This window comes from Seriola dumerili, unplaced genomic scaffold (assembly GCF_002260705.1).
Source record: "Seriola dumerili isolate Sdu_G_001 unplaced genomic scaffold, Sdu_1.0 BDQW01000877.1, whole genome shotgun sequence".
NCBI lineage: Eukaryota > Metazoa > Chordata > Actinopteri > Carangiformes > Carangidae > Seriola > Seriola dumerili.
The window spans coordinates 72,475-87,500 of record NW_019175132.1 but is presented as its reverse complement, the minus strand read 5'-3'; the positions used below and the strand labels follow the sequence as shown (position 1 = coordinate 87,500).

Sequence of the window (15,026 nt, the reverse complement as noted above, 5' to 3'; positions counted from 1 at the left end):
GGAGTATTTCTTTAAAGGTCCCATATTGTATAAAGTGAGATTTCCATGTCTTTTTTTTCATTATAAAGCAGGTCTAGGTTCTATGTTAATACTGTGGAAGTATCAAAGCGCTCAGTCCACAGAGAAATGCACCCAGCCTGTATTCAGAAACTGAGCTTGAAACAAGCTGTCAGGACTACTGTAACTTTGTGCAGTCACCGCCCTCAGCCATACCCCAAGCCCCGCCCACCTGGACCCACCATCCAACCAAAATTTGGTTTCTCTCAGTGTTTTACCAGAGATCTGCTATATTTTTTATTGTATCCGAACACATTCACTGACACACTGACCAGTTGTTACTAGAGCTCCTGAGAGAAGCCTGAGAGAGGAGTTGTAAAACTACATAGATATGTTTTTTGGTTCTTAAAACCACAAATATATCTTCTTATGGATATCAACACTTCAAATAAAACACCAGTCAAATATAGGACCTTTAAGTTGTTAAATAAAATCAACCCTGTATTCACATTTACTTCGTCTGCAGTGAAAGTGTAGCTCTACATAGTTAGATAACAAAATGTAACTGTCATTTTATGCACTCATCATAATGTGAGAAGAAATTTTGACTGCGGCAGCTGTCCTGAAAACAGATTGCAAATTAGCATTTCTTACCAAAGCCAGAGGGAGTCATGGACTGCCAGTGCTCCCAGTACTGAGACATATTTTTCACATTATGGCGTGTGAGGCTAACAAGAAGTTAAAAAATGAGAACAAACTGCTTAATGTTAAGGAAACCCGAGATTTAATATTAATAGACTTTACGCTGTGATGTGTGGAAGTCACGCTAGCATGCACAGCACTGGCACACTCATGTCTTGCCTCCCCAGGCCAAGCAGGCTTTGGACCTCTCTGGCTCCGAGCCAGCAGCTCCCCTATCCTTTGAACCTCGACAAAACCTGGATGAAGCCAGCTGTGTTTAGCCAGATCTGACCGCAGCTGATCACACTACCCCGCATTAAAAATGGATTGCTACTAAATACTGAATCTATCTATCAATCTATGTTTTTTTTACGTGAGCTTTTCTGCTGTTCCCTGTTCAAATGATGTCGTCTGTTACCCCTCCACAAAGACAATGTAAGCTAATAAGACCAATATAATAGAGCTAATAATGATGCTGGGACAGTGTGCCATATGTGATCCCTCCCTGCAGCATGGCCAGGTGGGCAGCATGCCACCCAGCATCACAAAGGGTTTATCTACAGTGATTTATTAAACACCCTAACCACTGACTAAACAGAGGCTCTGAGCTGAATTAGCACCCCATTCTTCTCCCCTCTCCTCATCCTTTTCTGTTTTTTTTTCTCCTTCTTTGTCTGCCCCTTCTTTCCTTTTTGGTCCCTGCCTGCAGAGTGCAGTTAGAATATATGTTAAGGAGGTGTGTAATGGTAGACTGGGCTCATATTGGAACCATTAAGCATGAACATGCCTATTACACGGGTCTTTAGCAACACAGAGAAATAACCCCTTATCATCCTGCCGAGCGATAGTGCCGTCGAGGTTTCCCCCCATAGAGTGGTTAGATGCAAACGATTACGATGCATTCGAACTCCATAACAGTGGTCCATGTAATCCCCCCCCCACCACCACCACCAAACTCTCCACAACTGATTATGTTAAACATGAGAACAACTTGAATAGAGAGAGTGAGAGGTTTTGGTCAACACCACTTCACCGTTACTCCAGGGTCCCTAAAGTGGTGGGCTTCTCTTTGCAACAGCCATTACCATGGGCTCTTCTTGAATTTTAAATACCACAAGCGGTGACATGCTGCATTGTGTGTTTAGAGAAGAGGGAGTTTGATGAGAGGCTGCAGATGACACACCTGCCGAGGAAGAGGGGTTGAGATAACAATTTTCTCCTCCCTGTCGAGGAGGCATCTGGCACTGCCACGGTGTTGCAAGTGGAAATACACCCAGGAGTGGGTAATGAGGCGTAGGAGACAGGGTTTGTGTTTTGTTGTGTGTGTGTGTGTGTGTGTGTGTGTGTGTGTGTGTGTTTTGGGGTGGTGGTTTCCTCATCTTCCTGAACTACCCTCTGTAGACCCAGCAACCATGCCATCTGTAGACCTCAGCCATAAGCCCACTTGCGTGTAACTCACAACCCATGATAAATCAGCTTAAATGCGTACTCGCATTTAACCTTCTTGTACTAACACACAAAAAAAAGTAGAGAGGGAAAGTATGGAGATTAGCCCACATAGACAACAAGGTAGTAAGCAAAATAAGGAGAATAGGGCGATTGGTCAAGTTCGTGACTACATGTGTGTGAACAAACCACAGCGGTGCCCACCCTGCGCGACTGTGCACCACATGTCTTTGTATGACACCATTAACATGGTGGCCTGCATTATGTTTACACACAGTCCTGTGTGGCGCTGAATGCGACTGAGAGGGGTTGCTAAGAAACATGCTGGTAATGTTAGATAATCACCCTCAGAGAGCAGTGAATGTTGAACATATTTTTCTCTTACCTGGCAGCAGATGCAGTATAGTTTGTTAATGACTCTTCCTCTGTTGCTTTCATTACTTTTGATTGTTCCCTTTGACGATTTGTTTGATGTTTACTTCTAGTTTATTGTTGCCTGTGACTGCATCTCTTTTTGTCACTTGTAGTTGCTTTTGTTGCTGATTGTTGACTCTGACATTTTTTTTTTTTACTTGCTTTTATAGTTTTATAGTTTATCTTTTTTATTACATTTGTCACTGTTTTCATAGTTTTGTTGGTTTTGTCTGATGTGCATTTGTATCGCCAAAGTATTTAGGGGAGTAATACAGAATAATACAGTATCACAGTATGATAACGCTATCTTTCAAACAAGAAAGATAGAATGAACCAGAAAAATTAAGAGAAATAAAAAGTGAAGTGAAATAATTTTGAAAATAAATTTGACATACAGTTCCTCTCCAGACATGTTTTAAACTATGTAAAAAAAAAAATACTCAGTTGTGATTTAATGTTTTGTTTAACATGGTTTTCCCACATAGAAAGTAAAAAAAGAGGAAAAACTCTGAAAAGGGGCTGGAAGCAGATCTACTCTTACTTCCTCATTAAGAAACTCTGGATCAGGCCTTGTGCCCCGCCCCCCACCACCACTGCTTGTGCCAGGTTGTCCGGTGAAACAGCAGTGCGTATCAAGATGGTTAGAGGAGGAAACATTGGAGAGATTCAGCCGCATGTTTGAGCCTCAGTCAGACCCAGACTCGGATGAGGAGTGTCTCGTGCACCAAAATTGGCGACTAGCAGACGTATCAGAACGGTTAGCGTGGCTAGCATCTTTTATTTGTTAATTTTGTTTGTTAGCTTTTTAGCTTGTAACTAACAAGGTTTCAGGATTGGTTCCTTGGGTATGTGACGTATGACGTAGGTATGGCTGTCCGTTTTTTATGAGACTGTCATTGGTTCACCGCAATTGAGGCGGAAATACACAGTCATGCCGTTGACTGCTTATTCTGATCATGATATGTCAAGGGGATTGAAGGCGATCTTAAAGATGTTGAAAAAATGTAGCTGACTGTTCTGTGTGACAAACAGTCAACAATCCTTTTGTGTGTTTCAGGTAATCTCCGCTCTGTCGAGGATCTCCCACCACAGCATTGCACAAATCAAAGGCATCAGGTATGTGTCTCGTTTGTACCCCTCTCATTTATCATTTGAACAGCCACGGCACCCAAGAGTATCGTTGTCAAAGAAACCATTTGGATGAATGTATTCCACATCTCCTTGCCGGCCTGTATTAAAATGGAGGTGGCTATTAACAGCTGCTGCTCATTTAAAAGTCAATTTACATTTTTAAGCAATTACTTGCAGCTTTTAGCCACTGTTATCTTGCAAGGCACAAACAAATCCACAACACATTTCCATCTTTCACTCAAATAGTACTGTAGTACACTAGCAATGCAGCAGTACATCATAGGCACTATACTTCAGAACAGAATACTACATTGTATGCAGGGGTAGTCATTTCTCTCAGATAATGGTGAAGCTGAGAAAATCCGTCACACCGCTTTATCAGGCCTGCAATGGGCCTCTGATTTCTCTTCATTTGTTCAATCTGCTTGAAGCTTCGTGGCTCACCGGCGCCACATAAAAAGCCATTTTATCCATCTGAGTAATGAGTTGATGGAGCACGCCCATTAGGAGCCATGCCAGGAAATGAAAGGAGGAGAAAGAGAGGGAGAGCGACAGAGAGAGAGAGAGCAGGTCCCTTGCCATTAATAAAGACAACACAACCTGCTGACTGCTGGCTAATTCACTGCCTGTCCACACTGGCCATTTTGCTGTGAGGTGTCAGAATCAATGCTCATTTGGCAATCAGGCTTATTTCCTAATCCCGGGTTACTCTAAATTCAGGAATCAGAATATCAAACAGTAAACTTATTATTTAAAGTTCAGACTCAAACTGTAGGGCAGAAAGCAGAACCAAGATGGCTGCAAATCTAGTTTTATCACAAAAGGAATATATAGATGTTGGACGTCCTCGAACTGGAGGACAAGCATCCGACTGCGGACATGTCCTTGAGCAAAAAGTTTGAATTGTTTCCAACGCCGGAGGTTACACTGACCTCTAACCCTGCTGTGGAGGGAAATTAGTTAAAGCTGTATGGGGATCAATGAAGAGCGACTTTATTAAGTGAGGTCATTTGCAATCCCGACATTCAGGAGAAAACATTGATTAAGGTTGTTAAATGGTAAACTGACCTGTATTCCCAGTAGGGAATGTGTCAACATACTGTAGGAATCTCATAGTACTGTTATTTGGGCCGAAGTGATCCTGCACTACTATCCTGATAATCAGTCACACTTCTAAAATAATTTTAATGTAAAACTTAAAACAAGTGTGAACTATCTTCAGAACAACAAATGTATACGGCCCACTCTGTAGCTGTAAAGCCTTTGACTGTATCACACACACATATCACAACTCCATCTGCTGAGGAAGATCAGTCGATACGATCAAAAGCTCCAGCACAACTACTGTGGTGAGATTGTTTTTGTCAGCTGCTGTTACCCAGAGAAGAAAACTTATCTGTGAACAAATGTAAAATGTCTAGATTTGCAAAAAAAAAGAAAAAAAAAGTTACATTCTCCGCCATTTGCCATGATTGATTTTTTTTTGCTCTGTTGTGTCCACCAACCAAATACTTCCATCTGAAGTCTCTTTTCCAACAAATCATCCAGCATAAACAAGCATATAGTGTAGGTCATTTGTCTCTACCCTAGGAGGCACCAGCGGTAGACATACCGCTCTCAGTCTCTTACCTTACTGCATGTTCCGCAGTCTTACTTCCCTTTATTTCATGCTGCAGTCACCATACTTAACTGCCTTGCTTAAACTAGTACTGTAGGCTATAATCGACATACCCTGTTTTCATATGAGAAGGTTTGAGATGGGTGTTAGGAGTTGACCATGTGCGTTTATGGATGAAAATTTGGTGTTGATTCTCAGTGGTATCAGCAGTCAGGCATATTCAGTGTTAATATCTAAAACTGTGCTCAATGGACCTTTCAGCAATCATCTGTCTCTTACTGTTTCTGCTACAGGCTTCAAAGATATGCACCGGGGCACATGACAAATGCGTGACACAGTCCGAGGCCATGTACTCTATGATTTAACACGAACAGGGCGGTGCTATTAAGCATTGCACTTACTCAACATGGATGTTCACTGACCCCAGTTGGCCCTTCTAAAGGGTCTCCGCAGCCGCTTCTTGGTAACACTGCTTAGGGCAAGGTCAGCTACATTCAAAGGTCCAAGGACTTGTCAGACATCTTCTGTCTCACTTCAAAGCCCCTGTCAACTGTGAACAGGCCTGACAACAGCTAGAATGCATTCAAACACACACCACGCCACGCACGGAAGTAGTGTACCATATAGACAGAATGCTCATGCCCTCCAGGTCTACTTGTTCCGTGACTCGGTCATGTATAGCGCAAATGCTTTTAAGCTACCATTTCAAGGCTAAAACTAGTATCAAAATGTAAGAGAGAATCAAATGAAACCGAGTGGGATGTCTTTTGTTAATTTTAATCAATTAAAGTTTAAAGAAAAGATGTCACTGAATCTTCAAGCCTTGAATTCTCAGTCAGGGCCAAATGAGCAAAGTCAAACTTTCTCTTGAAGCGGTACTCACAAGCAGGTGATCCCTGATTGCATTCCGGGTCAGCTGGGGCTTTGAGCCAGGCGACATCCTAATAAGTGCTTTGACTCCTGAAGTGAACTTTGAAGCAGCAAACCCTCAAGGTCTTTGCTTGAGTCATGTGTCTGAAGCTATAATAAATAAAAGAAAGAGGTAGCAGGTGCACTTCTTCACTGAATTTATTTTCAACATGCAACATATTGCACCATATATCTTTTGAATTAAGCCACATTTGAATGAGGGTTGTTGAATTCCACCCATCATCAGTCTCCCTGTCTCCCTTGTCTCTACTGTTATAGAAAGGAAACTAATATATAATAAATAATAAAAGAAGATATTGCCAAATAAATTGTTTCAGATAGCGATTTGAAAGATCTTTTCCAGCCTTAGTCCCTCAGGGTGGAGTTCTCAGTGCCTAAACAATAACCCCATGGTCTCAATTCATTTAAGCACACATACCCCATCAGGCCATCCATTGAGCTTTAAATGACTGGAGAGTTCCTCACTCTGTTAAATCTCTGGGCAACATCGCCACAGGCATGTCCATTGACGTTCTGTTGAAGCCCATCGATCGTGACTTTGATGTCTGTTCCCTGTAATCAGGCCTCAACAGTTCACGTCTCTGTCACTGTGTCAGCTTCCCAGTCCTGCTCAGAAAGTAAGGCTTTGTTTTGGCTCAAAGATACACATTTGCATGCTCATCTTCACATACAGAGAAAACAATAAGACATCCAATCACTTATCCACGCGTATATCTCTTCTTGTGGACTCCATCAAAGAACATAAATCTTGCAAGGTACAGTGAGTCCTCTTTTTCAAAATGAATTTGAATTTTTTTCTTTTTCTTTGACATTTTTACAGTTAAAGCTCTCAGTTGTTTCTTAGCTTCATGTTTGTTTGTTTTTTTGCCCTCGGTTTTGCTTCTCAGGCGACTGACCGGGTTGGCCTTGCACACTTGATTCAAGGTGTGTATTGTAGTCCTCCTGGGTGAGAAAATCCATAAAAAGAAGCTAGAATTGAACATCAGTCAAAGCAGTGAAAGAAGAATCTATTTTTAGTGATTGAAAACTTTGTTTCCGTCCTGAAATTGCTGCATGTCTGTTTATATTTTAGTCAAGTTTTCATTTGATTTTGTCTCTAACTTCACTCTACATCTCTTCTCTATCTTTGAATGATTCGCCGCCATAACTGTCACTCAAAAACAAAAGTTGATCAGTTTACTCTCTTTATTTAGAAAAGCCTTAATCTTCTTTATGCAAGACCTAATGTTCCCATCTCTTTGTGTGTCCTATAGCGGCTGACCTTGTATCTCTCACAGCTTATCTACAGTATAAGCCTGCGTCATCCTCTGTCCTTTTATTCACCCCACCCCACCCCCACTCCTTCCTACCTCTTATCTTTACTGTCCTCAGCTAACCCCACTCTAACCTTCAACCCGTTCACGCTTCCGCGCCGCAGTTCATCACTGATCCCTGCTGTTTGAGTGTGTGTCGCTGGCTCTGGGGATCAGGGTCGTAGAGTGCGAGCGACCTCAGCTCAGCATCAAGACAGACAGCAGATGAGGAGGAAGTTTGCTGACGGGTTTAGATAATGATATAGACCTTTAAATCCTACAGTTGTACACTCTCAGATGTACAGTCTGTTCTTCCCTTGAAAGGGATTTTCTTTTTTTCTTCGATAAAACTTTGTTACACTGCTATGTTATGTTTTAATGTGACTTTGTGTAATGCTCATGAAATGCTCTTCAAATTTAGTACTTTTATTTGTAAAGATTATTATGACGCGTATGTAAGCTGATTGATTAAAGGAGCTATTTGTAAGTTTTGCTATTGCTACATAGCCAACGTTAGCATTAAAGCTGTTTACTTACCAGTCTTGGCAAGAGCTTCAGCCGTCATTGCATTTATAAAACAGGAGGTTATAGTATGTCCTCTGAGCAGCGCTGCATCTTAAGGGCAGACTGGATGCTACAGTGGCTCGGTATCTGAAAGTGACAAGACAGTTCGGCCTGGCTGGTGCCAGCTGGTTAGCATGCTAACTTCAGTAGAAGAAAAGAAGTAGTAGAAATAGAAGCAAAACAAAAGAGTTGCTCTCCACAGCTGGAGACAGCTCTTGGTGAGTAAAAGAATGAAGTTTGGTGCTGAGCCGAGCTAAACAGCTGCTAATGCTAACGTTGGCTATGTAGCAATAGCAAAACTTATAAATAGCTCCTTTAAAACGGCCTCTACTATATGATGATCAGCCAGCAAACTGGTTTGAACTGAAAATTTAAAGAGTTTTTAACAGTTTTCATTTTTTCGTGTATTTACTCGTTTACATTGTAACAATCACTAGTTGTAAACAGTTAAAACTAATTAGAAATAGGATATATAGAGCAGATTAAAGGAATAGGTAAAGAGAAAGTGTGACAATACACATGTAGGCTTATAAAAACGGATGAACAGCATCACATGGCAAAGAAAAACAATGAGATAAATAATACTAATGAATGATATAAAAAAAAAAAAGAATGTATATAGCGTAGAATTTGAAAATCAGGCAAAAGAGAAAAAAGAGGAAATAGTTGATAAAGAAAGGAAGCACATCTATGGTTAAATCTAAGACTAATTACTGAAATGATACAGAGCTGAATTTAGGGCTCTATCAGGAATGAATTTTCATCATCAATCAATACACATCCATATTATTCATACACACAATAAGACTCACAATAGACAACACAACCCCTACGACGCACAACAACCAACACCAACTCAAAACCTACCTGATACATACGACAGCTCTATTTAATAATTTAATTTCTTTGATAACTGAGAAAAGAAAACTCCTTGCGATTCAATCCACTAAGTCATGTATAAATTATTTGAAGGGTACTTCTTCCCTGTAATAAATACACATAAGAAGTCATTGATAATTTTTTGTTCTTGACACATGATCAAAATAGATGTATTTTCCTATACATCCTTTAAATGATGAGAGATGAAGAGGTTTCACAGCAGGAGTAGGACAGCGTTAAGAATCTCCGTTTGCACCTCCCTCTCCTCCCTCATCTCTCTTTAGGCACGGCTCTGCCCCCTCACGCCACTGAATTACTTCACACACATCAGTGTGTGGTTATCGCATTGCACATCCACTCTTCATTTTTACTCATGGCGCCTTAACGCATCGCATGTGCCAATTTCACACGTAAATGTTGTGAAAATAACTTATAGATGCAGAGGGGGAAAAAAAGGCTCCGGCTCATATGGTAGTCTAATTAGCACACATACACCTTCCCTGTGCATCCAGTGAGCGTCTGTGGAATGAAACTGCAGAGCCAGGTTTAAAGGAGGAAAGGGGGAAAGGTTTATGGACAGGCGTGGTACAATAAGTGCACTGGCTTGCTCGAGCTCCAGCGATTTATCGACCCCTGCAGAAACAAAGCCGAGCCCTGGGACATGAAACTGCTTCCACTGCTGACCATTTGAGCTGCGCTCACACCTAACGACTACACTGTTGTTCTGCCGTTCGACAATAGTTGATCAATGGGACCGGCTCACTGCGGCTTTGTCCAGCACACATGTTTTACAGCAATTCCCTTTTACACCAGCTCTGGCTTTATGGACAGTGAAGAAGAAAATTTGACATGATCACATGAAGATTGGGGTTCATTGAAATAATGGGCTTAATCTGGAAAAGGCAGGAGAGTAAGATAGGAAGGAGAGGTTGTTTGAAGAGTGAAAAGTTAGGGCAGACAAGAATAGGACATTGTGAGATGTGGGCTGTCATTTACTAAAATCACAAAACAAATATTTGACTCTGTCTTTTTTTAAATGTTGTTTTATTGTTAACATGTATTTAACCAAGAAAAGCTTCAGTTATGTAGCTTGTTTTTTATCTGTGCCCTGAACAACACTGAATGACTAAATGACACAATAATACACAATGCAATCACCCGGTCCCTCATGCCCCTCTGAAGGCTGCCTCACCCACACATCAGCAGAGTGGAAAAAAAACAGATGATACTTTATATTATGGGTCTATGATTTCTTTGTAATGTTCTATGTTTCTTTGGAAGAATTTCAGTATGTAATTTGGTAGAAATTATAAGAAAAAAAATAATAACTTCTTTCAAAGACACGTTCAATTTAATTCCAAGTAACTATTTACTTTGTTTAATTTTATGCCTGTCTGCAGACGAAATGTAAACTAAAAACTCTAGGTCAGGACTGCAGTTAATTGGAATTAATTCACTGGAAGTGTATCGATTGAACACGGTTGTAATTAGTTAAAGTTATTTTGAACCTTTTGAAACGTCCCCAGGAGATTATTGACCCGTGTAGTTACCCAGAAAAAGATACACAAATAATATAGCCCAGCAAAAGTGGAGCATTGCAACTTGGTGCATCACACAGTTAGTACTGAAGTCTTGGACAGCTGTTCTGACCAAATACTTGAACTAACTCAAATTCTTCTCACAGAGATTTCAACTGACAAATGTTGCTATAACATAACATATTTGAATCCACCTGGTGAACACAAAGAGCCTGTTTCACAGAAAAGAGTGTAGTGTTGACTGATAGGAGGGAGGAGATTACCAATGGTGATTTATGTTTTAAATCAACTTCACTCAGTGTTTTCATGTCAGGAATATTATTTAGTTTGTTGACATTTTCCATTTCTTTCTGGAGAGATATTCCTGAGTTTATATACAGGGACTCTGCTGCTGTAAACATTACTGCTTCTGATCTGGAAACTAGTTTTCTTTATACTAACCCTGTTCCCTGGAATCCTGTCCTAAATTTTATTCTTTTTGGAAAAAAAAAATAATAAGGAGAACCCGATAAGTTGTACTGTCTTGACGAGATGAGATAAGTATATCATATAGCTGCACCCGATGAGAGAACCCCCACTGTCTCACCGCTCCACCCTCAACATGAGCCTCCAGAAACGTGGAGAAAAACCCTGCCTTCACACACAGCATGTGAACATTTGACTTGTCGGATGGAGTCCTGGATGCATGGACCGTGCATTCACACCGTTCGGCCAATCAGATGAATCCCCAGCTATACCCTCAGATTAATCGGGGTTACTTTGTTGGTTAGCCAGCATGATGGTAGAGGAAGACATAGGAATTGTATATGCGCACTTCAGTATTTGTTTATATATCTCAAGTCATATCGTCATCTCAATACTGAACAATGATATTGCACATCGCAGATTTTCTTCATATCGTCAATTGTACTGAAACAATTCTGACAAAATAGAAAAGCAACACTTGAATAAACCAGATCAGGTGGGGCAGTTGACAGCGTCAGTTTAAGGGGACATTCAGAGGTGTAAACAATAACTATAATATTTTTTTTTCTGAATAGAAAACGGATTACTTAGAGAAACCTTCGTGGAGTACCGCGGAGTCCACTCCAGTTCACTCGTGAAGTAACACGCTTGCAGGAAAAGACAACAGAGCAGCACTGAATAGCCAAGAGACGGCTCATCAGAGGAGTTCTGATGAAATTAGTAGCATTAGAGCATAGTTCAATTACACCTGGTTGCATCATTTAAGAGAAATGAAAACGGCAGCATTGGACAGTGCTTGGCTCCGCAAAACAACACCGCAGTGATAGATACAAGCGCGTATCTCCACAAACTACTATGTAATTAAATTTTGCCCTGCGGGACTCCATTAATAACTTATAATATAATGCACATTTCATTGGAGGGGGCCATCAGATGCGGGTGGGTTATTACGCTCTGGAGGAAGCACCTCCTGCGCTGGGTTTCTGCTCATAACAGTGTGTGAGAAAGTAACATAAATCAGACCAGGCAGTTTTTGGTGTTATGTTAATAACAATACTTGTAATTAGCTCCTGAAAATACTGAGGTTTTAATGAAGTTACACCACTTAAAGATGGGCAAAAAAAATCAGAGAGCTTGCATGTTCGTGTGTGTGTGTGTGTGTGTGTGTGTGTGTGTGTGTGTGTGTGTGTGTGTGTGTGTGTGTGTGTGTGTGTGTGTGCGCGCACATGCCCGAGGGTGATGAGCTAACCTTTGACTATCCAGCTGAGCGTTGATTAACCTGAGGGGCTGATGCACTCTTTCAATGTGACCACTGCTTTAATTAAAGTTCTGGTGTCTCACAGATACACACAGCTTCACACACACACAAACCTGTACACAACTGAAATGATATGATTAACCACTGTTTAGTGTTGTTTTTTTGCTTAACCTCTTACACTGTAACTTTCACTTATTAGTGTGTGTCCGGTCTGAACACACATACAACAGGTCACTGCTGTAGGCTCTTTATGAAGATGTGGAACATGATAAACATTATTTTACCTTATTAAATTTATGTTTCCTATCACAACATAACTGGGAAAACAAATTCTTTGTATTATAAGTAATTTTTAGTAGACAGAGTTGCACACACAGACACACACAGGAGGGGGCCTCTCTCCAAAACGGTCATAAAGAGCTTCATATAAAAACAACACCAACAGCACCAAAACAATTATAACTCAAAAAAAGAGACATGATTGGTTTCTTGTGAGTTGCTTGTAACTTTACCAGCCTTTAATGTCTCCTCACACAAGTGAATATTCTTAACTGTTTGAAATACAATATTTGTTCAGATTTCATCTCATGTGAGCGGATTTTTTTTTTTTTTTTTTCTTTCTTTTTTTGGATATAGGAGTTGTGGATCAGTTGGCAGACCTTGAGCTCGTTTCTCGCACAAGTCAGCTCCTGCAGGCTTGGAAGCAGAGGCATGTCTTGCTGAATAGACGTTTTTGAATGTGGTATGATCCACTTTGCACAATGGGTAGTGTAGCTGGTTGAATTGAATTGATTCGTTATGCATTCCAGACATGCTGAGGATTCCCAAAATGTGACTGGTTTGGCTGCTGTGGTGAGATTTTTGGTGAGCAGAGGGAAAAGGTCTTTTTTTTTTTCTGGTCATAGCTTATTCTCCTGTTTTGTTTCATTTATGTACTAAATAAAGAAAGTAAGTAACATTTTGTTTATACAGCACCTCTCACCTAGATTACAAAGTGCTAAAAGGTTAGAAGAACAAAAAATGAGTAAAAAAAAAAAGAACATTACAACAGGAGATATAGCGCAGTAGGAACAAAAACAATTGAGACATTACAAATTAAAACAATGTACATAATAACCCAAGCACAAAAAGAGAGGTCTTCAGCTGTGACTTCAAACACCCAAGGGAGTTTACTGTCCTGGGGGGGGAGACTGTTCCACAGCCTGGGGCTCAGGACAGCAAACACACAGTCTATCAGGCCGCACTGAAGGACCTGAGGGGCCGAGCAGAGGTGTAAGGCATCAGTAGTTCACTGATGTTCTCTGGAGCAACATTAGTTGGTTTAATAGATGAGGAAATGGATCATGAAATGAATCCTAAAATACGTCAGTAAGTATCAGTGGTCAAAATCACAAAATAAAATCATTTTAGACTTAGATTGCTTTCTAAGTTTTAACCATGTTTGAACCTAACTGTCTAAACACACAAATAACAACTACAACACGTTTAAGTCATGCTAGTTCCACATGTGTATGCAGTGGTTAGCGCTGTCACCTCACAGCAGCGAGGTCCTGGGTGTGAACCTGCCAGATGAGGCTTTTCTACGTGCAGGGTGCATGTTCTCCGCGTGCCTGTGTGGGTTTCCTCCGGCCTCCTCCCGCAGTCCAAAGACACGCAGGTCAACTGACGTCTCTAACTTTGCTCGTAGGTGTGAATGTGAGCGTGAATGGTTGTTTGGTTGTTTGATGCTACTTAATTCTTCTTAAAGATTGTTGATATTGTATTAAAGTATAAACACCATTGTATAATTATTATAATACCCCAGAAGATGGCGTGAATGGACTTTCTTTATTGTTGAGAATGAAGCAAATGTATCAGGTGTGTGTGTGTGTGTGTGTGTGTGTGTGTGTGTGTGTGTGTGTGTGTGTGTGTGTGTGTGTGTCCAGTGGCTCTTTGACAGTAGGAAAACGAATCATGTGTTCAGTTGTTACATTATACAGTGGGAGTCAAGGTCAGTCTTACAGGGCTGTTTACCATAGCAGAAACGTCTGCTGGCTGCCGCTCTGTGTGGGATTTATTGTTTGAGGAGAAAATGGTAAAAGCAGCATGCTGCAATCAGGGTCAAAGCGTGCACACACACACACACACACACACAAACAAACACACACACACAAAAGCAGAAAAACTCTTAAAATAAAAAAAAAAAAAAAAAAAGGCATAGCAGTGATGCTTCTGGATACTTTGAAAACTGGTCATGACCAATAAAGTCTCGTGTTTCATATAAGGCATTTTACCATCCGTACAGCTTTGCAGGTTGGTTGTTTATAAGACACACTCAGGATTAATTTTCATTATACAGGCTATTTCCGTTTCAGTGTCGTTAGCGTGCTTGATGATTAGCGCTGATCACGACCTCAGTGATTTTAATGGGCTTCAATTGTGCACGGCATTAAGCTAATAGGCTATAATTTGAAGCAATCAGCTCTTGTGAGAGAAAAATAAAGTATTATAAACATGGCAGACCGATCGAGACCATATCATGCACTTCAGGGATAATGTTTGCTGAAAGAAGATATCTTTAAAAAGATTAGAAATAAATCCTCCTTCTTTTTTTATGGGCTAATTGATTAGTCATCCGTTTTTATGCTCTGCCACTTCCCGGGAGTAGTAGTTGTGTTTGTTGACAGTGTGTGGGTGGGAATGAGAAATCTAAGAAGAAGATGGGACAGGATGAACCACCATTTCTCTTAGCTGTAATGTTTTACAAAAAAATAAGGGGACATATAAGGTAAAGAAAGTCGCATTTGCTGTGGGGGGAAAAAAAAAAAAAAATT

The 15,026-nt window shown here is 40.6% G+C and overlaps 1 protein-coding gene across 2 annotated transcripts in view; it reads left to right on the top strand.

Annotated features, from left to right (window-relative positions):
• Positions 1-15,026, top strand: part of vav2 (vav guanine nucleotide exchange factor 2) — a 209,513-nt gene that overhangs the window by 147,136 nt on the left and 47,351 nt on the right. For both annotated transcript variants that reach the window (XM_022766624.1, XM_022766625.1), the window contains exon 3: positions 3,596-3,654. In XM_022766624.1, the coding sequence (XP_022622345.1) occupies positions 3,596-3,654 (59 nt within the window). The remainder of the gene's footprint in view (positions 1-3,595; positions 3,655-15,026) is intronic.